This window comes from Phacochoerus africanus, chromosome 12 (genome assembly GCF_016906955.1).
Source record: "Phacochoerus africanus isolate WHEZ1 chromosome 12, ROS_Pafr_v1, whole genome shotgun sequence".
Lineage (NCBI taxonomy): Eukaryota > Metazoa > Chordata > Mammalia > Artiodactyla > Suidae > Phacochoerus > Phacochoerus africanus.
This window is the reverse complement of record NC_062555.1, coordinates 48557439-48584134: the sequence shown is the minus strand read 5'-3', so window position 1 is coordinate 48584134 and position 26696 is coordinate 48557439. Positions and strand designations below refer to the sequence as shown.

Here is a 26696-nt window from a genome sequence, read left to right as displayed (position 1 = left end):
ACGTCTGCTTCTAGGCCACTCCTGTCTCTCAACTCTTATCCTGTGTTATTCACTGAACGGTTTTGGGCATCAGGTTGGCCTGGTTCTCCACCACCACTCTCCAAAGGCTGTCCGTCGGTGTGGTTGGTTGGGATTTCTGTCCGCTCACGCATGGACTTGGACGGCGGGTGGATAAAGAGGTCTGTGTTGGACACGCCCAGCTTGCAGTCTCTGAATGATGTCGCTGGAGAGGTCCAGTGTAGCTGTGCTCGATGCTTTTTTACAAATCACCTGGATAATTGGCTTACCAAATAATGAATCAAATATTTGACAAGTCCTTCACCCTGTGCAAAGCACCCAGTCTGTCACAGAGTTCAGTGTGGAGATGGTGACACACAGGCAGAGGCAGGATGAGGACATGGTATGTTGAGGATGGAGGGGCTATTCGAAGCTATGGATCAGAGAAGGTACCCAGGGGACAGAGGCAGATAGAGATTCGCGAACCAGAGGAGGAAAGATGTGACAGGTTGTGGGTTAAGGCACAAGGGTGGATGACAGGAACCAGAAAAGAGTTTAGATTGCGAAGATCAGGGAGTCCCTGGGCATCTCCAGTGATGCCAGGAGAGGCCTGGAAAGAGGCACCCAAGTGCCTGGGGAGAATGGTGAAGAGCTAGGAAGGGGAGAGAGCTTACTGTCCACGAAGCGCAGGGGCAGCAATTAGAGAAGGAAGACGTGGCCAAGCAGTTTGACTGCTGTGGATACAAAACAATGATTTAAAAGATCCTTGGAGAAGTGGAGTTCCTGTCATGGCTCAGTGGTTAACGAATCCGACTAGGAACCATGAGGTTGTGGGTTCGATCCCTGGCCTTGCTCAGTGGGTTAAGGATCTGGCGTTGCCGTGAGCTCTGGTGTAGGTCACAGATGCGGCTCGGATCCCGAGTTGCTGTGGCTCTGGTGTAGGCCGGTGGCTACAGCTCTGATTTGACCCCTAGCCTTGGAACCTCCATATGCCGCGGGAGCAACCCTAGAAATGGCAAAAAGCCAAAAAGAAAAGAGAAAAAAGATCCTTGGAGAAGTAACTGTGAGACAACGGGCCCCATGACAAGAATGCCTTCAGAGGGTTCAAAAGTGAAGGGAGAGGAGTTCCTGTCATGGCTCAGCAGTTGACGAACCCATCTGGCATCCATAAGGACATGTGTTCGATCCCTAGCCTTGCTCAGTGAGTTGAGGATCTGGCATTGCTGTGAGCTGTGGTATAGGTTGCAGGCGAAGCTCGGATCTGGCGTTGCTGTGGCTCTGGTGTAGGCCGGCAGCTACAGCTCCAATTAGACCCCTAGCCTGGGAACCTCCATATGCCGTGGGAGTGGCCCCCAAAGGACAAAAAGACCAAAAAAAGTGAAGAGAGATGCGGAAAGAGGGTAGTGAGGATGTAAAGAAAGTGGCTATAAATGACTTGAGCTTGTGATACGTGGAAAAATCAGAGGACCACGGAGGAAAGGGGGGGATGGGAAAATGGGGGGATGTTGGGGGGGGGAGACAGAGGGAGGGAAGGAGGGAGAGAAAAAGCACAGGATAAAAGGAGGGATTAAACAGAGCAGGGTCCCTGAGGAGACAGATGAACTGGGAGACCAACCCAGAGATACAGGCAGGCAGTGTACAGGGAAAAATAAAGACCAGTCAGGATGGAGCTGAATTTGTTAAGGATGGTGACAAATAGGGGGTAAAAAATTGAGGGTGTTCTCGTCTCATTCAACTTTCTAAATGAAAACTCTGTGCTGAGCCAAGAGAGGGAAGGAGGAGAAGGGAGGGTTTGGGGAATAGAGTCAGGTTTTGAAAACGGTTGTCATCTTTGTGATAAAACGGGCGGTGTTGAGAGTGGAGAACACGTATCTGCCGTGGCATCAATGTCCACGAACGGCGTGAATGGAGTACAGCCTCGGAATTGGGATTTTGCAAGGAGCGTCTGTAGGAAAGACCAGGAGCGAGGGAGTTAAAGGCCGTCAAAGGAAATCGCAGTCTAGGGTTTCAGAGATGAGGGAGTTCTGGGTTTTGTCACAATTCAGGATGTGATCATAAGTGGCTGCATGCCAGTGGAAATAAGTGTCAGTAGAATTTAGCAGATCTGGTGTCTGGGAGGCTAAGTTATGGAACAGGATAATTTCACTGGCATTTTAAGTACCCAGATTATTCTCCCTTGGTTTGTTTGCTGAGATTGCCAAAAAAAAAAAAAATGTTTATTGATAAAAGGAAAGTATTTTCACATAACAGTTTGGTTTTTTTAGAAAAAGTACTAAAAGCTCATTTATTCTTGAAAAAACTGACTCATAAAATTTCTCATGCCATTCATCTCTTGCTCTTCAAATGCATCTAGATCCCAGTGGAACATAGGCGTGAATGCCTACAGAGCTGTACAAATGTCTATCTGCTTAGTCTTTTAGGCATCATTCTATTGACCTGAAGGGTCAAGGAGAGGTTATAAGTGCTGGTGTGTTTGCATGTTTATCGAAGTGAAGGATGTCTGGTTGTGCTTCCATGATGTCCTACTGCACACACCGTGTGCCACAATCATTTCCTTAGCTTTAAGAACGAGTGACATTGCCAATGAGAATATATGATTTGGCAAATTAAATTCCCACAGACATGGAGAACAGACTTGTGCTTGCTAAGTGGGGGAGGAAGGAGAGGGATGGACAGGGAGTTTGGGGTTAGTGGATGCAAACTATTCCATTTTAAATGAATACGCAGTGAGGTCCTGCTGTACAGCACAGGGAACTCTATCCAATCTCTTGGGATAGAACATGATGGAAGATAATATGAGAAAAAGAATGTATATCTATGTATGACTGGGTCACTTTGCTGTGTAGCAGAAATTGACCATACATTGTAAATCAACTCTACTTTAATAAAAAAATAAATAGAAAGTGACACATGTGGTAGCTCCTTTGATAGCAAATTCAGATTGTGTTTGCTTCCAAAGAAAAGGAGGATGATTCCAGATGAAAGGAAACTGAGATCGGAAATACAGATGAAGAGACTTTTCACAATGCAGGTAGCAGTTACCTGCGTCCTCTTCCTCCAGACCAGAGATTAATATGACTGTGTTTCCCGACAGCCTGTGGGGGCAACGTTTACATCCATGATGCAGACTCATCAGGATATGTGGCCTCCCCCAACCACCCTGACAACTATCCCCAGCACGCCGACTGCATTTGGGTCATAGCAGCCCCTTCTGGAAAGCTCATAAGACTGGAGTTTGAAGATCAATTCAGTATCGAAATAACACCCAAGTAAGTCACCTCCATTTAATTCTTCTCCTACCCGGGAGGAGAATTTTTTTGGCTGTTGCATCTCAGAACAGTTTCCTTCTTTTTTTTTTTTTTTGTCTTTTTGTCTTTTGTTGTTGTAGTTGTTGTTGTTGTTGTTGTTGCTATTTCTTGGGCCGCTCCCGCAGCATATGGAGGTTCCCAGGCTAGGGGTCGAATCGAAGCTGTAGCCACCGGCCTACGCCAGAGCCACAGCAACACGGGATCCGAGCCGCGTCTGCAACCTACACCACAGCTCACGGCAACGCCGGATCCTTAACCCGCTGAGCAAGGGCAGGGACCGAACCCGCAACCTCATGGTTCCTAGTCGGATTCGTTAACCACTGCGCCACGACGGGAACTCCAGTTTCCTTCTTTTTGCAGCAGCATATACGGCAAAGAAAATCTAAGGATGGGGAAAGGACATTTTTTTCAGCAGTGGTCTTTTTAGGGCCGCACCTGAGGCATATGGAGGTTCCCAGGCTAGGGGTCCAATTGGAGCTGCAGCTGCTGGCCTACACCACAGCCATAGCAACACCAGATCCAAGCCACTTCTGTGACCTACACCACAGCTCACGGCACCGGTAGATCCTTAACCCACTGAGTGGGGCCAAGGATCAAAGCTGCATCCTCAGGGATACTCGTCGGGTTCATTACCGCTGAGCCACAATGGGAACTTCTCATTTTTAAGGCCTTGAGCCTGAAAACCTTGCCTGCAGCCACCCCCACGTCAGCTGAGCAGATGATATAAACAGACACTGTGCCTCATGACCCGGTGCACATCCTCCAAGAGACACGGAGGACACACGAGGAGATTTATGTGATCCGTTCTTCCTCCCACAGGAAAAGTAGAGTGTCTCTGGTGGACATTTATTTATTTGCCCAGCTTCATACTCAGTGTCATAAATGATAAAATACCTGTTTCACAAGTGGAAATTTGTGACACCAGGGGTCACCGGTGTCAGAAACAGGACGAAAGCAAGAACGGTACCATTTCCCACTCGTTGTTTAATAAGAATCTTTAAAGATTCCAAACCAGAGAGTAAGTCCTACTATGGTGAACACAAATGGACTAAGGAATAGACTGAAAAAAAAAATCTGCCTTTTTCTCTTCATTTAACATGAGTATATATCCACGTGCATGAATACATGCATCACATGTGCAAAACTTAAGCATAAGAGCTTTTGCTCATCAGTTCTGGACACTGGATATAATGCTGCTCTCCCCCTTGCTGAGCATCTTTTGGCTGATTGACTTTCTCAAGAAATATTGGGTAAATACTTGTTCTCTTTTATGGACACAGAAAATTCCAGCTGAGGTTCTCCATTAGCCCAGGTTGCAGAGCTATTCAGAGAGACTTCATCTTGTCATGTGAAATGTGTCATGTGTGATCATGGGAAACAAAATCCTTGGGTTTTGAAATTCCTAGGGGTTGATTTGAGCATGGCTTTTCCAGTAAGACAAACAGAACATGGAAGGCGAGTAAATATCCTCCAACGTGGTACATGTGAAGCCTGTCCTTGTGAGCGGCTAACTGGAGTGTATTATGATTCAGAAAAATATTATATAGCATTTTGAAGGAACACACTACTTTCACTGTCTCTGTCATAGCGTCTACACTATGTTCTGTTAATAGGGCTGCAAAAATTATGATTTTTTTTGTCTCTCTCTCTATTTTTTTTTCTTTTTTGTCTTTTTAGGGCCGTACCCGAGGTATATGGAGATTCCCAGCCTAGGGGTCAAATCAGAGCTGCAGCTGCCAGCCTACACCAGAGCCACAGCAATGCCAGACCCAAGCCAAGCCACATCTGCGACCTACACCACAGGTCATGGCACCGCCAGATCCTTAACCCACTGAGCGAGTCCAGGGATTGAACCTGTGTCCTCATGGTGCTAGTCATGATGGGAACTGAGCCATGACGGGAACTCCAAAAATGATGGTTTAATAATGCCCTTGGAGAAAGTGAAGTCTTTATCATCAAACTAGGACAAAGCAATTGACTTCACAAGTTAAGCAGAAATATTTTTTCCACCTTAGCTGTACATCCAATTACCTTGAGTTGCGAGATGGAGCTGATTCAAATGCACCAGTACTTGCCAAGTTTTGTGGAACATCTTTGCCGCCCAGTCAGTTGTCCTCAGGGGAGGTAATATATTTGAGATTCCGGTCTGACAACAGCCCCACTCATGCAGGATTCAAGGCCAAGTATTCTATAGGTAACAACATTTTTATTTTTATTTATTTATTTATTTTGGCCACACCCATGGCATGCAGAAATTCACAGGCCAGAGTTCAAACCTGCACCACAGCAGTGATGATGCCAGGCCCTTAACCTGCTGAGCCACCAGGGAACTCCAACATCCACATTTTTAGATTCAGTAAGAAAGTAGGAGTTCCTGTCACGGCGCAACGGAAATGAACCCAACTGGGAACCGTGAGGTTGTGGGTTTGATCCCTGGCCTTGCTTAGTGGGTTAAGGATCCAGCGTTGCCGTGAGCTATGGTGTAGGTCATAGACACGGCTTGGATCCTGCATTGCTGTAGCTGTAGTGAAGGCTGGCGGCTACAGCTCCGATTCGAGCCCTAGCCTGGCAACCTCCATAAGCTGTGGATGCCAAAAAAAAAAAAAATAGGGACAGAATGATTGTATTAAAACTTTTAAAAAATCATGCCATTTTAAAAGAAGTCTACCTGCCTAATTCTAGCAATTATTTTAATGATAGAAATAAGTAAGGAATCTAAATGTTTAAAACCACAGTCGTATGTCAATTTTAATTTTTACTTCAATTTCTATTTTAAAACACTCCTTTTAGTAAACTTGAGTATTTTGTATATTTCCCTAACTTCTTAGTGAAAAACATATTCAGTTAAATTCTTGTTTCTTCCTCTTGTCATGAACATGTATAATATTATTTTAAATAGTAAAATTCTTTAGTAATCAAATAACTATTTTTATAACAATAACTTTGACCTCTTCAAATTAATAGTTAATGAGATGTTTTTTCCCTGAATCTCTAGTGTCAAATCATTAACTCAATGTTTTGATTTCCTTCCCTTAAAAATGAGAAATAGGAGTTCCCATCGTGGTGCAGCAGAAACAAATCCAACTAGAAACCATGAGGCTTTGGGTACAGTCCCTGGCTTCTCTCAGTGGTTAAGGGTCCAGCATTGCCATGAACATGGTGTAGGTCACAGACGCAGCTCGGATCTGATGTTGCTGTGGCTGTGGTGTAGGCCGGCAGCTGCAGCTCCAATTGGATCCCTAGCATGGGAACCTCCATATGCCATGGGTATGGCCCTAAAAGGCAAAAAAAAAAAAAAAAAGAAAAGAAAGAAAAGAAAAGAAAGAAAGAAAAAGAGAAATAAAAACACATACTGAAGATTCGCTGCAATATGGTCACCATTACCTAGAACTTAGTCTCTGGTGGGTCTGAAAACTAACCAAACACATTTAATACAGTCAGAACTCAAAAAGCCTAGTTGTAACAATATTTAACCTACATCGCAAGTTGTTTTATAGCCTGAGGCAGATCATATGTAATTCAGTCTAGCACATCCAGCTGATAGGAAGCAATTCAATAGTAATTTTCAAGGCCCCGAGAAACCATTATTGCAGTATTTGATAAACTAGAAGTGGCAGGCATGACTAATCAACCACAGCATCATTTCCCGCTGAGCATGGGCTTTGTCTATAGAATCGCCAACAGAGGGTACTAGGCAGCCCTATCAATCTATCAGTTAGCTCTTGGAATGAAACCCACATGCCACTAATAGCATTTATATAGTGTCCCCAGAGAATTAATGAGACATTACAGTCTTTCCGTCTTTCCTTTCCCATCATGAGATTGGACCTGTGGTATCATTTCTCTGCACATCAATAGCAGATTTCATATCACAAGGGAGACACTAACTAAACATTTTCAGAAATTTTTTTTTTTTTTGGCTTTTTGCCTTTTCTAGGGCCGCTCCCTCGGCATATGGAGGTTCCCAGGCTAGGGGTCGAATCGGAGCTGTAGCCGCCCGCCTACACCAGACTCACAGGAACTCGGGATCCCAGCCGCGTCTGCCACCTACACCACAGCTCACGGCAACGCCAGATCCTTAACCCACTGAGCAAGGCCAGGGATTGAACCCACAACCTCATGGTTCCTAGTCGGACTTGTTAACCACTGTGCCACGACGGGAACTCCAACATTTTCAGAATTTTAAAAACTTCAGTACATGCACATTCACTTGGCACCTAAAAGGTTTAAATGTGCTGGTTAAAATGCTTTTTAATCTGTAATCGACTACTGCTCTTTTCTTGCAGCCCAGTGTGGGGGAACAGTGACGGGGCAAAGCGGTGTCATTGAAAGCAGCGGCTACCCAGCACTGCCATATGCAGACAACTTGTTCTGTGAGTGGCGCCTCCAGGGGCTCTCGGGACATTATCTCACCATCCATTTTGAAGACTTTAACCTTCAGAATTCATCTGGCTGTGAGCGAGACTTTGTGGAGATCTGGGAAAACCATACCTCTGGTCAGTGAAATATGTCTGCTGTTTTTTTGCTACTCATGCAGCCTCAGAAATGTCATCACTTCCAAGAAAGGCAAGACTTTTGCAAAGAAGTGCAGACCCATCAACTCTGGGCAGTGCCAGCTTTTCTCTCCCTCGATTCTTACCAGAAAACAGTGGTGTCCAAACCCCAGTTGTCATTACTTGGCTTACCCCAGGAGCACAATGAGAGAGCACTGAATAGGGAAGGCGTCATCCCACACGGAGCCTTTCCAGGGCCATACACAGACATGCGGGGGGCATCCTGTGAGATAAGGAGAGGAAAGGGCAACCCTTGTCACCTTGTTTCACCGTCCAGAGGAGCAAGGCTTCCTCATTGTGCTGATGTCCTCGGCCCTGATTGGTTGTAGTTTTCATTACACTTCTTCCTATAGTTGAATATGCTGTTTTTTCTTCATGTTTGACTGTTTCTCTTGACAGAGGTCACCATTTCTCCCTGGGCAGGGTCTGCTCTATTCTACTTCTCTTCATACGTGCAGGACACCTAAAGTAGAGGTTAAATGAAATCAATTACCCGGACCTATACCTACTTAATGATTTGACTCTCACAGGTAATTTATTGGGCAGATACTGTGGAAATACTGTTCCTGACAGCATAGACACTTCTGGCAATGTTGCTTTGGTCAGATTTGTCACGGATGGTTTTCTCACTGCCTCGGGATTCAGGCTACGGTTTGACTCTAGCATCGAAGGTAAGTTCCTTGATTCATTTTATATATGTGTGTGTGTGTGTATAATGAATCTATATATACACACATATTATATATATAATGAATATATGTAATGGATATATGTAATGAATATATAATAAATATAAGTAATGAATATATCATATATATAATGAGAATCATATATATAAATATAATTATATATATATAAAGTTGAGCACCTACACTGGATAGACACTCTTTGCTCTGGTGTTACAGTAACTAAAGAGAAACACCATGTCCTTTATCTTCTCGGACCTTAGTGGTTTAGTGGAGAGACAGACATTAATCAAATGGTCGCACCAGGAGTTCCCGTTGTGGCTCAATGGTTAATGAACCTGACTAATATCCATGAGGACATGGGTTCAATCCCTGGCCTCGCTCAATGGGTTAATGATCCAGTGTTGCCGTGAGCTGTGGTATAGTTCACAGACATGGCTTGGATCCCACGTTGCTGTGGCTGTGGTATAGGCCATTAGCTACAGCTCCGAATCGACCCCTAGCCTTGGAACCTCCGTATGCCACAAGTGTGGCCTTAAAAAGAAAAAAAAAAAATGGTCATACCAGTAAATGAAAACTTACAACTTCCATCAGTGCTACAAAGGGAAGGAACTAAAGTTTTGGAGGCTGTGAGATGAGAGCCGTGCTCTTTATTCATTTTATGGAAGCCAGGTCCTCAGTGCTCCAGGGACTCCGAATCTGCATTCCAGATTCCCTTACAAATGCAGGTGAAATCACGGTCTTGTCTTGAGGGGGTTCCCATCATGGCCCCGTGCAAACAAATCTGACTAGCATCCATGAGGACACAGGTTCAATCTCTGGCCTCGCTCAGTGGGTTAAGGATCCGGCGTTGCCTTGAGCTGTGGTGTAGGTCACAGATATGGCTCAGATCTGGCATTGCTGTGGCTGCGGTGTAGACCAGCAGCTGCAGCTCTGATGCAACCCCTAGCCTGGAAACCTCCGTATTCCATGGGTGCAGCCATAAAAAGACAAAAAACAAAAGACTGAATCAAGGTCTTGTCTTGAACAAAAATGGGACGATCACTTCAGCCTTCTGCTTTTCCCGATTCTTATGATTACTGCCTTTATTGATCTCTCATATTTCTTGGGCCATGATGATAAAATACTGCCAGTGAGTGATCATCCATGGAAGCAGAGATGCAGAATAAATATCGCAGATAGAAGGTGAACACATATGATCTCCATAAATCCTCGTGTGCACACGTGAGAAATAAGGGCAATGGTTTTGTCTAGAGGAACAATAAAAAGATGCTTCACTTTTGAGAACATTCTTTATAGGAAGGCCCTTTTGATTGGATTGGAAGTTTTCTTGTTTGTTTTCTTTTCCCTTCAGGGTGCGGTGGGGATCTCCAGGGCCCTACGGGAACGTTTACTGCCCCCAACTACTTGAACCCCAACCCTCACGGCTGGATGTGTGAGTGGAGAATCACTGTGCAGGAAGGAAGGCGGGTCACCCTGACTTTGAACGACCTGAGGCTGGAAGCCCATCCATTCTGCAATAGTGAGCATGTGGCAGTAAGTGTCCCCTGCAGTCAGGGACTTGATGGTCACTGTTCAAGGCACTGATTGACCCCTAAGTCATAGTCAGAAAATTAGGGATATCCCCCCCCTTCCCAGTGCAACTATATCTCACACCAGTTCTAAGTGTTTTCGATAGAACGAAATCACAACAGACATTCACGATAAGAATTAAATAAAACATAAAATCTGCTTTAAGAGACTATTAATTGTCACCATCTACAGTAGGCTCATAGGTCGGATACATTTTAGGAGTGAATGATCATTACAGGTAGCAAACCTGGGTAAACAGAGAAAAGTTAAGCCTATGGGTAACATGTCACTAAATGGGACCAGAGTGGCAGCACAAGCCGCCACCAAACGTGTTAAGCAGGTGAGTGGTCTCCTCTGCTGGACATTCCTAGTGACTCTTCTGGAAGATTGTGGCTCCCTGCTCTCTGGGTTGCCAAGCTCAGCCTTTGAGATTATGCCGTCAGCATTCCTAGCTTCCCCCAGCAAGTAAAGCAAATGAACCCCACGCTTGTTAACTGTGGGATGCCAGATACGTGTGCATGTGTACTGGATTAATCGTAGATGAATATTGGTATATTTCTCCTCCCAGCTTGCCCTTTTTCCAAGTCTGTGTCATCTCAGTAAATAACTGTCCCAAACTTCTGGTGGCTCAGGTCCAAAGCCTTGATGTCTGTCCTGGGGTCCTTTTCCTCACACCTTGTACTATATCCACCAGCAAGTCTCAGTGGCTGGATCTTTAAGAAAGAACCAGAATCTGACTGTTACTGACCAGGGTTCTTGGCCTTCCTGAATCAATAGAAATTGATAAGAGGCCACAAAAGAAATTTTTTTTTTTTTGGTATATTCTTGTCCATAATTCGTCTCAGCTGCCCATGTACACAGTTGTTTTGAGTCCCTTATGGTTTCTTTGTATTTTGTTGCATGAGGAGATATTTGTCCAGGTCCAAGCCCTGCAGCAAAGGGTCCCAGGTCCCAGCCTGTCTCACCACTCCTTCTCGTTACCTCCGCATCCAGCACCATCACCACTCAGATTTATTACAATAACTCTCAACGGGTCTTCCTACTTCCACTCTTGTCTCTCTGCATCTCAGCACAGCATCCAGTGCGATGAGTTTAAACCTATGTCACGCCATGTTGCTCTCCTTGAAAATCCTCTGATGGGCTCTCATCTGGCTCGGATGGAAGTCCCAAGTCTTCACAAGGGCCCGCCTGGCCTTGTATCATCTGCCGCCCCTTCCTTCGGCTACCCCCATGTCTCATCTCATCTCCCCCACCCCCTGCTTGCTCACTGGGGTCCAGCCACCCTGGCCTCCTTTCTGTTCCTGAACTGTACTGAGATGCTCCCACAGCCAACTTCCCATGCACCGTGGGATCTGTCTGGAATGCTCCTCCCCAGTGCCTGCCTCAGTTCACTCTGGGCTCTGCTCCAATGATCATGAGGCCTTCCCTGAGCCCCTGCATGAAATAGACCCCACCCCACCTGCTCTGGCCCTCTCCCTGCATTCTTGGTTTCACTGCACACCAGCTGACAGTCCACATATATGTTTGTCTGCTCCCCCGACTAGGATGGAGGGCACCATTGAGACGTGTGCTTAATTATGTTCCCTGCTGCATCCCCAGTGCCTGGCACGTAATAGACGCAGCAGTTGTTGAAGGAATCATTAGTAGAAGGAATATCATTATCCTTTTCAAGAACAAGCTCCTTTTCTTTTCAGTTGCTTTGTCTCCTGCTGGGGAGTGAAATTCAAAAAATATGGAACATCTCTCTGTATTACTCTCTCTTTGTATTGCCCTAAAATGATCATATTCAATCCTCAGAAATCTTCAGATTTTACTCCTTCATTCTAACATCTGAAGGATTGAAATGTTGTCTTTTATCAGATATTGGAAATCATGGAACCCAGTATGTTGTCTTTTATCCAGAAGCCAGAACATTTGGGACTAAGCTTGCTGATTTTAAAGGGACTTTTTTCCCTATTGTTGAATGAATAATACAGAGACAAGAATGAAGTAGGGAAAAAAATTCACCATTCATACTATATCATATTTTAAAGCATTTTCTTATCTTTGCTTGGGCAGTGAATACTATTATGTAGTTGTAAGTGACAGAAATTCACTTGTATACTAATTTTCATCAATTTCTCTCATTATAAATATAATGGATGCTATTGAATGCTATTTGGAGAGTTCAGAAAATAAAAAATATAAAAATACTTGGAATTACACAGCCATTACTAAATTTTGATGCCTATGCTAACAGTTTGGTTTTTTTTTCTTCCTTTGAGGTCCTACTGAAATATAATCTTTCGCAATCTTTTTTTTTTGTCTTTTTTTTTAGGGCCACACCCACAGCATATGGAGGTTCCCAGGCTAGGGGTTGAATCAGAGCTATAGCCGCCCCTGGCCTACACCACAGCCACAGCCACAGCAAGAGGGGATCCAAGCCATGTCTGTGGCCTACACCATAGCTCATGGCAACCCTGGATCCCTAACCCACTGAGAGAGGCCAGGAATCAAACCCACATACTCAATGGATGCTAGTCAGTTTCTTTAACCGCTGAGCCGTGATGGGAACTCCAATCCTTCAGAATCTTAGCAGCAGAATATTCTCATGCTCTACAGGAAGGATAATATGAAAAGTCATAATTTTAGAACTCAACTAAAAAATAAATTTACAGCATCAACCACAAATTCTGAATAATGTCTTACTTATCATTTCCCCATCTCTGAATCATAGATGCCAAAGGCACCCACTATGAACTCTTTCAGCTACTTCTTTTGGTATTTATGTTGTTATTTCAAAATAATATCCCTCTTCTACACTTTCTCTGTTTTTTCTCTCTTAAGCATTATCTATTTATTTTTTTATTTTCTTTTATTTTCCCACTGTACAGCAAGGGGATCAAGTTATCCTTACATGTATACATTACTTTTTTTTTTTTTCCCCACCCTTTGTTCTGTTGCAATGTGAGTATCTAGACAAATTCTCATTGCTACTCAGCAGGATCTCCTTGTAAATCTATTCTAAGTTGTGTCTGATAAGCCCAAGCTCCCAATCCCTCCCACTCCCTCCCTCTCCCTTCCTGGCAGCCACAAGTCTATTTTCCAAGTCCATGATTTTCTTTTCCAACTTTGCAAGATAAAGATTTAGCTGTCTTCAGACACCTCCGTACCATTACTGCAAATGCACACAGGGTCGTGTTCAGTTCACTTCCCACCGCCACCCCCAACTTCCTCCCCAAATACTCTCAGAGATGCTGTTTAAACTGTCATTCTTTGTTTGCATTACTTTGGTTATAGGGACTACTCCCACTTAAGCCAGGTCATATACTCTTGTAGCATTTGCTTTTGTTTTTCGGAGCAATAATCATAATTGTATCCTTTTTACACTTTTGTTGTTTTTTTTTTTTTGGTTTTCTGTGTATCTGTCACTAATTCTTCCACACTGTTTCCACTCCGGGTGTACATTCCCCGCCTTATATAATAAAGCGCCTCTATCGGTTCCATTCGTTTTCCTTAGCAATGCTTTCCTAGAGCCTTTGCCCATCAGCTGCCAGCCTGATTCCCGCTGCCATGTCCAGAGCTCCCAGAATCATCAAATCTGCAAGTCCCTTCCTGCCATTCCTGGGCTGGACTTTATGATATGTGCATTTCCCCTTCTTGGTTAATTTCCTCTTTTCGGTGAGGCACAGGCTCTTGTGGCTCCCTAAGGACGTGGGCATGGGAGATTATGCTTTTGAGGACGTGCATACCTGTAATTATCATTTCACCATCATTTTTTGACTATCAGATGATATCATATATATTCAATATCTTCACCTACATATGTGAATATTTTCGTCATAGTTTCGAAGCTTTTTGTAGTGCTTCTTTGGGGGTCCATTTCCTTTAGGTTCCTCTTTCCTATTTACTTCCATTGGTCTCTGCCTTTTACATTGGATGGTTCCCTAAATGTGTGATCACCCTTGGCTGTTCATTCATATTTAAGAATGTAGTACTGGGACTTCCCAGTGTGGCCCAATGGAAATGAATCCGATTAGTATCCAGAGGATGAGGGTTCAATCCCTGGCCTCGCTCAGTGGGCCAGGGGTCTGGCATTGCCGTGAACTTTGGTGTAGGTCACAGACGTGGCTTGGATCTGGCATTGCTGTGGCTGTGGTGTAGGCCGGTGGCTGTAGCTCCGATTAGACCCCTAGCCTGGGAACTTCCATATGCTGCAGGTGCGGCCCTTCAAAAAAAGAATGTAGTACTAAAAACTTGCTGAGGATCTCTGTGTGCATGGCCAGGGGCTGTCAGCTTGAGGGCTTCACAGGAGGTGACCAAGGTGGGGACTTGACTATTGAAATAGGGGAGTCTACAGATGTCATATTACAGGTCCATTGTCCTGGGGAGGTTAAAGCTCTATCAGAGAATCACTTCATTTCTGAATCTTTAATGCAATGCCCACATTCCCTTCCTTTGAAATATATCTTTGGACCCAGAGCACATGGAAGTTCCCAGGCCAGATATCACATCCATGCCACGGCAGTGACCTGAGCCACAGCAGTGACAACGCCAGACGCTTAACCCACTGAGCCACCAGGGAACTCCTGACACAACTTTTTGTAGGTTCAGTGTTTGTTTTATTTCCCTTTCATACTGCTCCCAACAAGGGGATGTGGCTTGCCCTCTATTTGGTTGAGAATGTGTCTAAAAGAAGGGAGGAAAGAAGGAAAGACAGAAAGAAGGAAGGAAAAAGGGAAAGGAGGAAAGGAGAGAGAAGGGAGGGATGCATCCTATGATCCACAGGTTGTACAAGGGCTGATGCAAGCATCTAGCTTCTGGACTAATACCTGTCCTCTAGCCTGAGCATCCTGTCCTCCAGTCCTCTAGATGGAGACGAGGAAAAGGTACACCATCCTGGGTGCACTCTCGTGAGATGTATGCCAGCTTCTGTTCCTGCTTTTAGCAAGTTTTAGAGCTTGCCCTGAATCTCATATACCTACCTCCTACTCTGTTGTTTGCAGGAAGTTGCACAAACAGGCGTAGAGGAGGATCATGGAAACAGCACTCTGGTTGGTTCTAAAAGTGGGAGTCACATGATAAATGGATGCCTCACAATTTTTAGTCGCTGTGATTCTAAGCCCAGGGCAGATGTTGGGAAGGGATAAAGGCCATCGATCGTGGTTTGGCACATACACCGTTAGCCTTGCAGTTGCTAATAATCCCTTTTGATGCTGGCAGTGTGTTGCCCCTTCCTGTTTTCAGTATGATCGAAATACTCATCACTTTCTGTTTCCTTATGCATTACTGGGGGATTTGGAATCGAAGGGATAATTTGCATCCCAATTTCCTGATGACTGGCCCTTTGAACCTCGGCATAGTGTGCAATCGTTCAGAAGTCCAGTGTCTTAATCTGCAAAACCAGGGTAATAGTATATGTCTGAGAGGTTATGTTGCTAATTGGATAAGGCAATCCAAGTGAGTTATTAGCTGAGTCTGGCATTTTGTCCATGCACAGTAAGTGATAGGAAATGCTGTGTCTGGGCCTATGAGCCGGAAGGCACTTTAAACCAGAAGACCTCAAAGAGCTAAACTGAATGATCAATTACAGTGAACAAAAAAGCTGACATCTTTTGTTACGGAATACCTTATCCTTCTCCATAACTCTTAGTGTCATACTCTGCCTCATGATTTCTAACCATGAACCATTCAAGTCCTTTTTAAAAACAGCAATATCAATCACTCAATCAGTTATTGTTCAGTTACTTCTGGATCTTTCTTGAGCTATGCTAAAATAGCCCCTTGGTTTTCTACAGAAGAAGACTGGCCAATTATAATAACAATGTGCCTAACTAGAGTTCTTCATATTTCAGAGTCCATAATACTCCAATACATTTTTAAAAGAGTCAAACTAGTAAGAAAATGGAAGCTTTGAATCCATAAAATCCAAAAATCCATTTTTTTCATTTTTTAAAGTTTTATTGAAATAGATTTACAAAGCTGTGTTCATTTCTGCTATACAACAAAATGATTCCATTATACGTGTACACACAGCCATTCTCTTTCAGATTCTTTTCCTATATAGTCTGTCACAGAATATTGAGTAGAGTTCCCTGTGCTCTGTAGCAGGTCTCCTTTGGCCAGTGATTCCATATACTTCAGCATGCATATGCCAATCCCACACCCCTAGTAATTAGGAGAGAACTATTTTATTAAGATTGAGATTGTAGGAGTTCCTGTCGTGGCTCAGTGGTTAACGAATCTGACTAGGAACCATGAGGTTTCAGGTTCGATCCCTGGCCTCACTCAGTGGGTTATGGATCTGGCACGGCCGTGAGCTGTGGTGTAGGTCACAGATGCAGCTCAGATCTGGCATTGCTGTGGCTCTGGTGTAGGCCGGTGGCTACAGCTCCGATTAGACCCCTAGCCCACAAACCTCCACATGCTGCAGGAGCGGCCCTAGAAAAAGGCAAAAAGACAAAAAAAAAAAGGGATTGAGATTGTGGATCAGCAGTAATGAATCCAACTATATCCGTGAGGATATGGGTTTGATCCTTGGCCTCGTTCAGTGGGTTAAGGATCTGGTGTTGCGGTGAGCTGTGGTGTAAGTCCCAGACGCAGCTCGGATCTACGGTTGCTGTGGCTGTGGCATAAGCTGGTGGCTACAGCTCTGATTCGACCCCTAGCCTGGGAACTTCCATATGCCTCGGGTGTGGCCCTAAAAAAAAAGAAAAAAAAATGAGATTGGTTTTTTTAATTACTTTTCAAGGCATTTAAAAATATTTGAGTTATTCTGTACTTCAGATCCTCAGAGACTATTGTTTAAGCCCTCTTTCCAAATATCTAAGGTCCTGGTGCTTTGTTGAGAAAAACTGCCTCCCCCAGTGAATTCTGCAAGAGAAAGTGTGGATGCATTGGCACGGTTTTCAGTTGCATGGTTTCCAGTTGCAAAGGGTATAGCAGTTTTTCACTTGTCACCACATGGCAAGAGGGCACAACTGCAATACTTCCATTTTAGTGCAGTGACCCTGAGGCCTCAAAACACGCTCCGGGTCGCATGGTGGCTTGTGGCCCTGGGTTAAGCACCTGTCTTGTTAAATCATTCATTTTAGCTTCCTTAGAAGGGAGTGTGTCTGAGCTGGGAACTGCCCCTCCTAGGAAATATGCAGTGAGCTCGACGGTGTATCTAAAGGTTAACCTGTTTTCTTCCAACAGGTGTTTAACGGCATCAGAAGTAACTCACCCCAGCTAGAGAAACGATGCAGTAGCGTGAATGGCAGCAACGAGATCAGATCTTCAGGGAATACAATGAAGGTTGTGTACTTCACTGATGGGTCCAGGCCGTATGGAGGCTTCACCGCCTCCTACACATCCAGTGAAGATGCAGGTAATGGAGGATGCTATAAATACACCTGTGTTATCACACGCATGGCAGCTGCCCCACGGCCACTGCCAACATCCCCAGAGCCACCCGTGTTCCCTGCAGAGGTCAAAGCTGCACCTGCTGTCTTCCACATAAGACAAACACAACCAGATAGAAAACTCATGCAGGACCAAAATAACCCCAAAAATAAAAGACTCTAGTTTTAGACAGAAAACTGCTCTTGTGAATGGGAAGCCCTAAATAATACTGTTAGAAGAGCTTTTCGCTCAGCTCCATGCAATGCCACCTTCCCAGTTGGTTGCCTGTTCTGAAGTCCCTGGGCCATCCTTTTGACCTGGAAAAGGACCGCCACCTCTTGAAAGGTAACTGACTCCCAGAGAGCAGCTAATGTAATTGAAGACAGATGGATGTTATTGTTTCTCTGTCATCCATCCATCCATCTACATACCAGTTTCCTGCATACATGAATGAGGGGTTCATATGTGATAGAGAGTATTTAAAATTTAGCCAGATATGGCCTTTTTATTCTAAATAGTGTACTGCTTTCTGGATTAGTATTATTATCTAAGAGCTTTAAAATTTAGAAAGAGTGGAACTGAATATTAAAAAAAAAAAAAAACTTTAAGGGAGTTCCCATCGTGACTCAGTGGGTTATGAATCCAACATAGTGTTCATGAGGATGCGGGTTTGATCCCTGGCCTCCCTCGGTGGGTTAAGGATCAATGTGTGGCATAGGTCACAGATGCCACTCAGATTCGGCATTGCTGTGGCTGTGGGGTGGGCCTGCACCTGTAACAACTCTGATTCAACTGCTAGCCCAGGAACTTCCATATGTTGCAGGTTCAGCTGTAAAAAGAAAAATAAATAAAAATTAAAAATTTTTTTAAAAACCTTTATTTCATTGATACAAGGTACATCCGTTCCCTGTTGAAAGGAGAAAATCCATTGGAATGTTCTATTATCTATTTTATCCAATTAAATGCTCAGGTCAAGTGGAGGATGGCTAATCAGAAGCCACTGGGACCACCGCTGTCTTTAGCTATTGCTCTAAATTAAGTATTAATGAACAATAGACTCATATTAGGAGGTGCTGGGGTACGGTCAAATCCCACCCACCTAATCTACACCAACAAGGAAATACAGAAACCTCTTATTTTTGCACATCTTTCTTTCTATACCCAAGTTGGCATGCGTGATCCAGCCCTTCACCCACAACCCTGACTCTGTCTAGAAAAACAAATGAAAGCAGAAAAAAGCTGCTGTGGTTATTGTGGTTAATGTTGCTGTGTTGTTTGTTATCTTCTGTGATGGCGTGAATCTTAGAGCTATTTTCTCTGGCTCCTTCTATCTTCTTAGTGTGCGGTGGGTCCCTCACAAATTCCCCTGAAGGAAACTTCACTTCTCCTGGCTATGATGGCATCAGAAATTACTCAAGAAACCTCAACTGCGAATGGACCCTCAGCAATTCAAATCAAGGAAACTCCTCCATTTACATCGATTTTGAGGATTTTTACCTAGAGAGTCACCAAGACTGTCAGTTTGATGTCCTGGAGTTCCGAGTGGGTGAGTTCCATCAAGGCACACATTCTCCCTTTCCTCCGCAGTATTCTTCCGATGCCACAAGACCAACAATGAAGGGAGTCACAGGGCCATGACCCTGTTGGAGGCACTCTTGCCTTTGCAGTTGAGAAAGATTAAAAGGAGATTTGTGAAACATTTGCTGCTAAGCCAGGATTTGATTGTGTGCCAGCGGATACCTTGAAAATTGAGTATTTGTTCCTACTGAATTCAAGATCCAAAAGTAGGCATTCCTCTTGGGGCTCAGCAGGTTAAGAACCTGACTCGTATTCATGAGGATGTGGGTTCGATCCCTGTCCTTGTTCAGTGAGTTAGGACTCCAGCAGTGCTGCAAGCTGTAGTGTAGATCATAGACTCGGCTCGGATCTGGGGTTGCTGTGGCCGAGGCATAGGTCGGCAGCTGCTGTTCCAATTGGATCCCATACTGGGAACTTCCATATGCTACAGGTCTGGCCTAAATAAATAAATAAACAATACTCAACTCCAAATCTGATAGTTCCTGGCCTAAATACTAAACATCCCATTCATTTCAGTTGATTAAATACAGTGACGAAATCGTTAAAATTTTACGTAATTGTCATTTCTTGCTGGTGTATTTTTCACTCTTGGTATTATATTTATGTCTTAAAAATAAAAAGCACATTGGAGTTCCCTGGTGGCCTAGCAGGTTAAAGATATGGCGTTGTCACTGCTGTGGCTCAGGTTGCTGCTGTGGTGCGGGGTTTGATCCCTGGCCCAGGAACTTCTGCATGCTGTGAGTATGGCCAAAAATAAATAAATAGATAGATAGCTAAAAAGCACATCCAAAAATTCTTTTTAAATTAGTTGTGTCTCTGTTTAGTTCTGCTAAAAATAATTATGAAAACATAAATTGGAGCAAAAGGGCACCAGCAATAGAGAAGGAGGCCCAGACCAAAAAAAACATTCTTTTTCACCCTGTTGGAGGCACTCTTGTCTTTGCAGTTGAGAAAGATTAAAAGGAGATTTGTGAAACATTTGCTGCTAAGCCAGGATTTGATTGTGTGCCAGCGGATACCTTGAAAATTGAGTATTTGTTCCTACTGAATTCATTGAATGTATTTTTCGGAAGCTAAATAAACATTGGCGCTTGATGTGTTCTTCTGTTCAGATAATGCCGACGGGCTTCTGATATGGAGACTTTGCGGATCTTCAAAACCTACTATGCCGTTGGTTATACCTTATCCTCAGGTGTGGATACACTTTGTCACCAACGAACGTGTAGAACACGTTGGATTCCATGCACGCTATTCCTTTACAGGTAAGACTTAGAACAAGCCCTCCAACTCTGACAATAAAATACACAACTTTTATTTAATTTTTTTTATTTTTTATTTTTATTTTTTAATTACTCGATGAATTTTATTACATTTATAGTTGTACAACAATGCACAACTTTTATTTTTCATAAAGATCTCGCATATATTTTGTTAGATTTATTTCTAGGTAGCTATTGTTGGTAATGTCAATGAGACATTTCTTTTTTCTTTTTACAGCCACACCTGCGGCATATGGAAGGTTCCTGGGCTAGGGGTCAAGTTGGAGCAGCAGCTTCCAGCCTACGCCACAGCCATGGCAACACCAGATCCAAGCTGCATCTGTGACCTGAGCCTCAGCTTATTACAACACCAGGGATTGAATCCACATCCTCATGGAGGCTATGCTGGGTTCTTAACCTGAGGAGCCACAATGGGAACTCCTCAATGGGACATTTTAATTGATACTTTCTATCTGGTTGTTGCCTATCTCTGGGAATTTTTACATTTTAATACATTGATCTTTATCCCAGAGATCTTGTTATACTCTTAATTAGTGTAAGTATTTTGTCTACAATTTACCTCTGGTTTTTCTGTCTGAACAATCTTATGTTCTGCAAATTGACAACCCTTTCCTCTTTCAAAAGTAACTTGATTTCTTTTTCTTGCCTTATTGCACTAGCTAAGGCCACCATCATATCAAATGACCTAAATGTGAATGCCTGTGACATTTCATTATTAAATATATTGGTTTCTTTTAGGTTTTCAAGAATTGTTCCTTATCACATTAAAGAAAGTCTCTTCAGTTCTTAATGTACAATTTTTTTTAACTGTCAAATTTTGTCAAATGACTTTTCTGCATCTATTAAGGTGATCCTATTTTTTCCTACTTTAATTAATATGTTAATAAGATAAATTATATTGAAAAATTTTTCTCTTGGTAAACCATCCTTTCATTTTCAGGATAAACCCTATGTGCTTTTGGTGTGTATTTTAAGACGTATTTCTGAATATAATGTGCTGATATTTTGAGTAGGATTTGCATCTGTGACATTCGGTTTGTACCTGAAAACTCAGCCTTAGGCAATGCAGTACTCCTCCTTGCTGCTTTTCTGGGCCATCAGAGTTTTTCTAGTCCATTTTCGCTAACATAGCAGTGGTTTTTTTTTTTTTAATTAAAAAAAATTTTTTTGGCCATGCCTCTGGCATGCAAAAGTTCCCAGGCCAGGGATTGAGCCTGTGCCATAGCAGTGATCCAAGCCACACTAATGATACTTAACCTGCTAGGCCACCAGGGAACTCACATGGCCATCCTTTAGATTCATGGTTTTATGTAATAGTCTAAACTCTAGCCCTTTCTTTTGTGGAGGTCCATATGTTCTCTTTTTGTCTGATCTCCAAAATCTCAGTCACATCTCCTCGGGCCCATAGCTTGGTTCTCTATACTCCTAGACTGATACATTCTAGTTCAAGATACCCCTTGGAATTTGAGTACATTTGTTGTTTATAAATTTTGGCGATCTCCTTTCTTTGAATTAAGCTTGGCTATGAATAAAATATGTTCTGGTTATAATTTTATCTAATTTTTTGTGTGTTATAACCAAATGGTTGGTTGGGGAAAGGAGAGAGATGAATATTCAATCAACCATGTTGCCATTTGGTTTTTCTTCATCAGATTGAAAGAAAAGAGTCAGATTTCAGGAAGCAGTATGATTTGTGTGAAACATAGACCATGCTATGCTTTGGAAATGTATCCATTTTTTTAACTCACTATGCTTAATGTATACTTTGATAGCTGACTACAACATCTGTGCCTATGATCAAATGACAAAGTCATTAATTATGGGACTGGTTGTATTCTTTTTTTTTAATTTTTTTATTTTTCCACTGTACAGCAAGGGGGTCAGGTTATCCTTACATGTATACATTACTGGTTGTATTCTTCAGGCTTACATTTATTTTCACTGGCCAAGTTTTTTTAAGAAAAGCAATGGTATTTACTTTGTTTCTAGTGCATTTACTGACAGTGATAAGCTTATCTCATTATTCACCATTGATGGTTCCCATGATCTACTTTCTCCTTTGTATCAACCTTGAGCTTGTCTTCCTTATGTGATTCCAATTAATTAACACTATATGGGATGCCATTTATTTCTAATCTTTCATCTATTTGACTTTGCTTTCACCCAGTTTCATCTACTTATTCATGTATTATCTTTTTTTAAAAATCATAAAGTAAGATGGCAATATGTAGTGATTTACTTCGACTTTGCAGAGGAGTTCTTATTGTGAGTCAGTGGGTTAAGGACTCAACATAGTGTCCATGAGGACGCAGGTTCAGTCCATGGCCTTTCTCAGTGGGTTAAGAATCTGGCATTGCTGCAAGTTGTGGTGTAGGTCACAGATGTGGCTTGGATTCCATGTGGCTGTAGCTGTGATACAGGCCTCAGCTGCAGCTCTGATTCTACGCCTCTCCTGGGAACTTCCATATGCCAAAAGTGAAGCCTGGGGGGGAGGGGAGGAACACTTTGTCTTTGCCAAATTTAGTGGGTTTTTTTTTTTTTCCTATCTTTTTTAAAAGTTTCTAATTCTGATTTCAGACTGTGGTGGAATACAGATCGGGGACCATGGAGTTATCTCAAGCCCCAACTATCCAGCCTCTTATGATAGCTTGACCCACTGTTCTTGGTTGTTGGAAGCCCCACAAGGCCACACCATCACTGTGAGTTCTGATGAGTGGATACAATACTTCTGAAACTGTAGAACAGAAGTATGTGGAAACAGAGTTCTTCTAGTAAGCATGAGATTGGAACAAGCTTTGATCCTGCCATCAGATCACCTTCTCCCTACAAGTCTCTGATTAGAGCACATACATTGATAACTACAAATTTACAATGAATGAGGAATGCAGACTCTTTTGTGAGCACAGGAAAAGCCATAAATAGAAGATAATTCCCCATCCAGAAGAGAGATGTATTCATGTACTGGATATGAGTTGCCAGCTTAGCCCAGGGGACTGAGGAGAACCTTAGTGACTCCTGTTCTAGCAGAAACAGCTCTTCTGAAAATTTCCAAAAGGAACTTCAGTAAGAAAAAATAGAGGCGAGCAAGTGAGAAATGAAATGAGATATAAATACAAAATTATGTAAATTAAAACAAAATTTAAAATGTATAAGAATTTTACTCTAACTTGAGGTAGATAAGCTCAATTACAACTCGGAGTATTTCCTCACTTCCTCTCTTTTCTCCTGCAGCTGACTTTCAGTGATTTTGACATTGAAGCCCATGCAAGCTGTGCTTGGGACTCTGTCACTGTCAGAAATGGTGGTTCTCCTGGATCACCCATAATAGGACACTACTGTGGAAGTTCAAACCCCAGGACAATTCAGTCTGGATCCAACCAGCTAGTGGTGATTTTTAACACAGACAGCTCAGTGCAAAATGGTGGATTTTATGCTACCTGGAACACGGAGACTTCAGGTAAAAGAAACCTTCTCTGCACTTACCTTTATCATCAATGTAGTTCTAAGATTTCTTAACTAATCTAACAAGTATACATTTTGTACCTATTCTCTGTCAGCCTCCATTCTCAATGTTACACTACACTTGTCATCTCCTATTGCAATCTTGTAAGGGACATACAATGTCAATAGACACCTTCTTCACTTGCATAGGTGAAAATGCAGGGTAAATGGGTGGATAATGTGCCTGGGGCATGTAGCTGATCATCAGTAGAGTCAAGATTTGGATAAAGACAGCAGAGCCCAATAAATCCATATTCCTGAGGAGCCACTTCAGGGTTTCTTTTTAAGGTGCAGGATGAAAAGAAACAATGTTTCTGTAAGGAAATAGAAGTTGTCATTTTAATTCTGCTCAACTCAGATGAGACCCAGGCTTTTAAACTGCATTAATGAGTCTAAAAACCTAATGAAAATAAATATCCATTTCTGGATCAAATTTTGTATCCAAACTGTGATCACTGGTTTCTTCCTTTAACTCTTATATAGATGTTTCATAGAGCAGGGAAGGAAGAGGTAGATATTACTGAGGGAGCAACAGCAAGTAAAAATATTTAAGACCTATTATGAGAGTTCTAAATTGCTTTTTTATACAAGTGAATTAAAATTGAACACCGTAATTCTTACCCTTTTGTAAAAAGCTCACACACAATTGTTACCAAATATAACCACATACAATAAGCAGTGTCAGTTCAATCTGTCAAAAGGGAGGTTTCTTCAGTTCATTCCAACAAGTATCTTCTAACTAAAGAAATACAAACCAAGCTTTACGTGCTAATTACCAATGGCAGGTACCTGTATTTAAAATGGACAATTATGGTTTTCCTACACAAAACCCCAACCCTCCCCAACCCAACAACCCCAGGTGCTACAGTTACATCTAGCTGAAATTATATACTTATGAGTAGATACACATTTTTTTCCTGTTGGACTGAAGTGTACTTCATACATGGGTTTTGGCTCTTTAAGCTAAAGAAACATTTAAATAACACTCCGGGCATTGATTGAAACATTGGGCAGGTGGTGAGGACGTGGACTTTTACTGAACAATTTAGTGATTATAAAAGTTTCTTGTGTTTGCTAGTAAAGAATTTCAAAACGGTTATTCTAATTGAACACTTTTAAAAATTCAACTTTGTAATTCGAGGGAGAAATTTGGGGGTGGGGAGTGGGCCACTAAAGTACATATTTACCTCTCTTTCATTTGGTGGCTCTTCTAGGCCATTGATAATATGGACAGAGTCTCTAGTTTGCACATTGGGAAGAAAGCATAGAAATTTGACTTGTATATTAAAAATAAGAGAAACATAATATGTGTATTAAGAATGCATAGCTCTGGGAGTTCCTGCCGAGGCTCAGTGGTTAAGCGAATCTGACTAGGAACCATGAGATTGCAGGTTTAATCCCTGGCCTTGCTCAGTGGGTTAAGGATCCGGCGTTGCCGCAAGCTGTGGTGTAGGTCGCAGACGTGGCTTGGATCCCGCGTTGCTGTGGCTCGGGTGTAGGCCAGTGGCTACAGCTCCAATTGGACCCCTAGCCTGGGAACCTCCATATGCTGTGGGAGCAGCTCAAGAAATGGCAAAAAAAAAACCCACACACACCCACAAAAAGAATGCATAGCTCTATATTCTGTATGGGGCCCTAAAGAACTGTGCAGCGTTCAGTGTGACCAAGTTGCTTGGGGGAACTGTAGGAACATGTGTCTTCATCTTCTTACAGCTATTTTTTTATGGTTTATCTTGACAATATTCACACGTGTTTTAAGTTTAAAAAGAGAGAGAGAGAGAGCAGAGCCTAGAAACTGTCTCCATACACACAAGGGCATGACACAACTAGTGGTAGAATCACAAGTTGTTGAAAATGTTTAGGAGGGATAAGCAAAGAGGTCTGACTGTACATCACAGGGAACTACAGCCCATCTCTTGGGATAGAATCTGATGGAAGATAGTATGAGAAAAAGAATATACATATGTGTATGTGAGAAAGGGAGAGCCTGGGTCACTCTGCTGTGCAGCAGAAATGGGTACAACACTGTAAATCAACTATACTTTCACTTCTAAAAAGTTAAAAAAAATATTCAGAGCCTGAAGGCAGAATGCTGTGCAGTGAGCTGAGGGCAGGCAGGTAAGCAGGAAGAGCCACATCAGGAAGAGTCTTGGTTTTTATGTTATCCCTTGAGCAATAAGGAGCTCTTGAAAAGGTTCAAGCAGCAAAGTGACAAGATAAGATTTGTGATTCAGAATGAAGGCTCTGCACGATCATGATTCAGGATCTGAATGATCCAGTATCATATATTTGCTTACAAAAGATTTGTTGTTTTGTATTCAAACTATGCACATCACAGAAATTCCCAGAGAATGGATTGGATACTTTTGTCTGGATCTCATTATAGCTTTGCAGCAACACACAAAGCAGTTATTTCCAGAAGAGTCAGGGTTATTGGGGAGCTCTTGGTGGAATGAACCAAACTGTTTTTCAGTTGAGCACGGGTTGCTCTTGAAGTTGGAGAGGCGTTTGAGGTGAACCCCTGGTTTCCCAAAGGTTTGAAAGCAGAAGGTCCCAGGAATCCTCTTCAACCACATTTTGTTTCAAGTTCATATTTTTTTCTTTTGTCCTGAGGGCATATTTTAGTATTATAAAGTAATTCTAGGTTTTTCTTTCTTTTAACACATGTAATTTATTTTTTATCCATCTGTATTTCCCTAAGAATGAACCTGGTGGCTTCATGGAAGGTTTTCCCCTCCTCAAAATCATATTCTCCTGCCCAGTATGTTAGAATCAGATTGCAAGGAGATCCTGCTGAGTAGCATTGAGAACTATGTCTAGATACTCATACTGCAACAGAACAAAGGTTGGGGGGGGGGG

General features: G+C 42.7%; 1 protein-coding gene across 1 annotated transcript in view; it reads left to right on the top strand.

Annotated features, from left to right (window-relative positions):
• Window positions 1–26696, top strand: part of CUBN (cubilin) — a 316180-nt gene that overhangs the window by 210901 nt on the left and 78583 nt on the right. Inside the window, exons 44-53 of the mRNA XM_047755040.1 lie at window positions 3092–3266; window positions 5321–5499; window positions 7592–7801; window positions 8389–8529; window positions 9899–10080; window positions 17293–17464; window positions 18818–19024; window positions 20169–20318; window positions 22914–23035; window positions 23568–23793. Of these exons, the coding sequence (XP_047610996.1) occupies window positions 3092–3266; window positions 5321–5499; window positions 7592–7801; window positions 8389–8529; window positions 9899–10080; window positions 17293–17464; window positions 18818–19024; window positions 20169–20318; window positions 22914–23035; window positions 23568–23793 (1764 nt within the window). The remainder of the gene's footprint in view (window positions 1–3091; window positions 3267–5320; window positions 5500–7591; window positions 7802–8388; window positions 8530–9898; window positions 10081–17292; window positions 17465–18817; window positions 19025–20168; window positions 20319–22913; window positions 23036–23567; window positions 23794–26696) is intronic.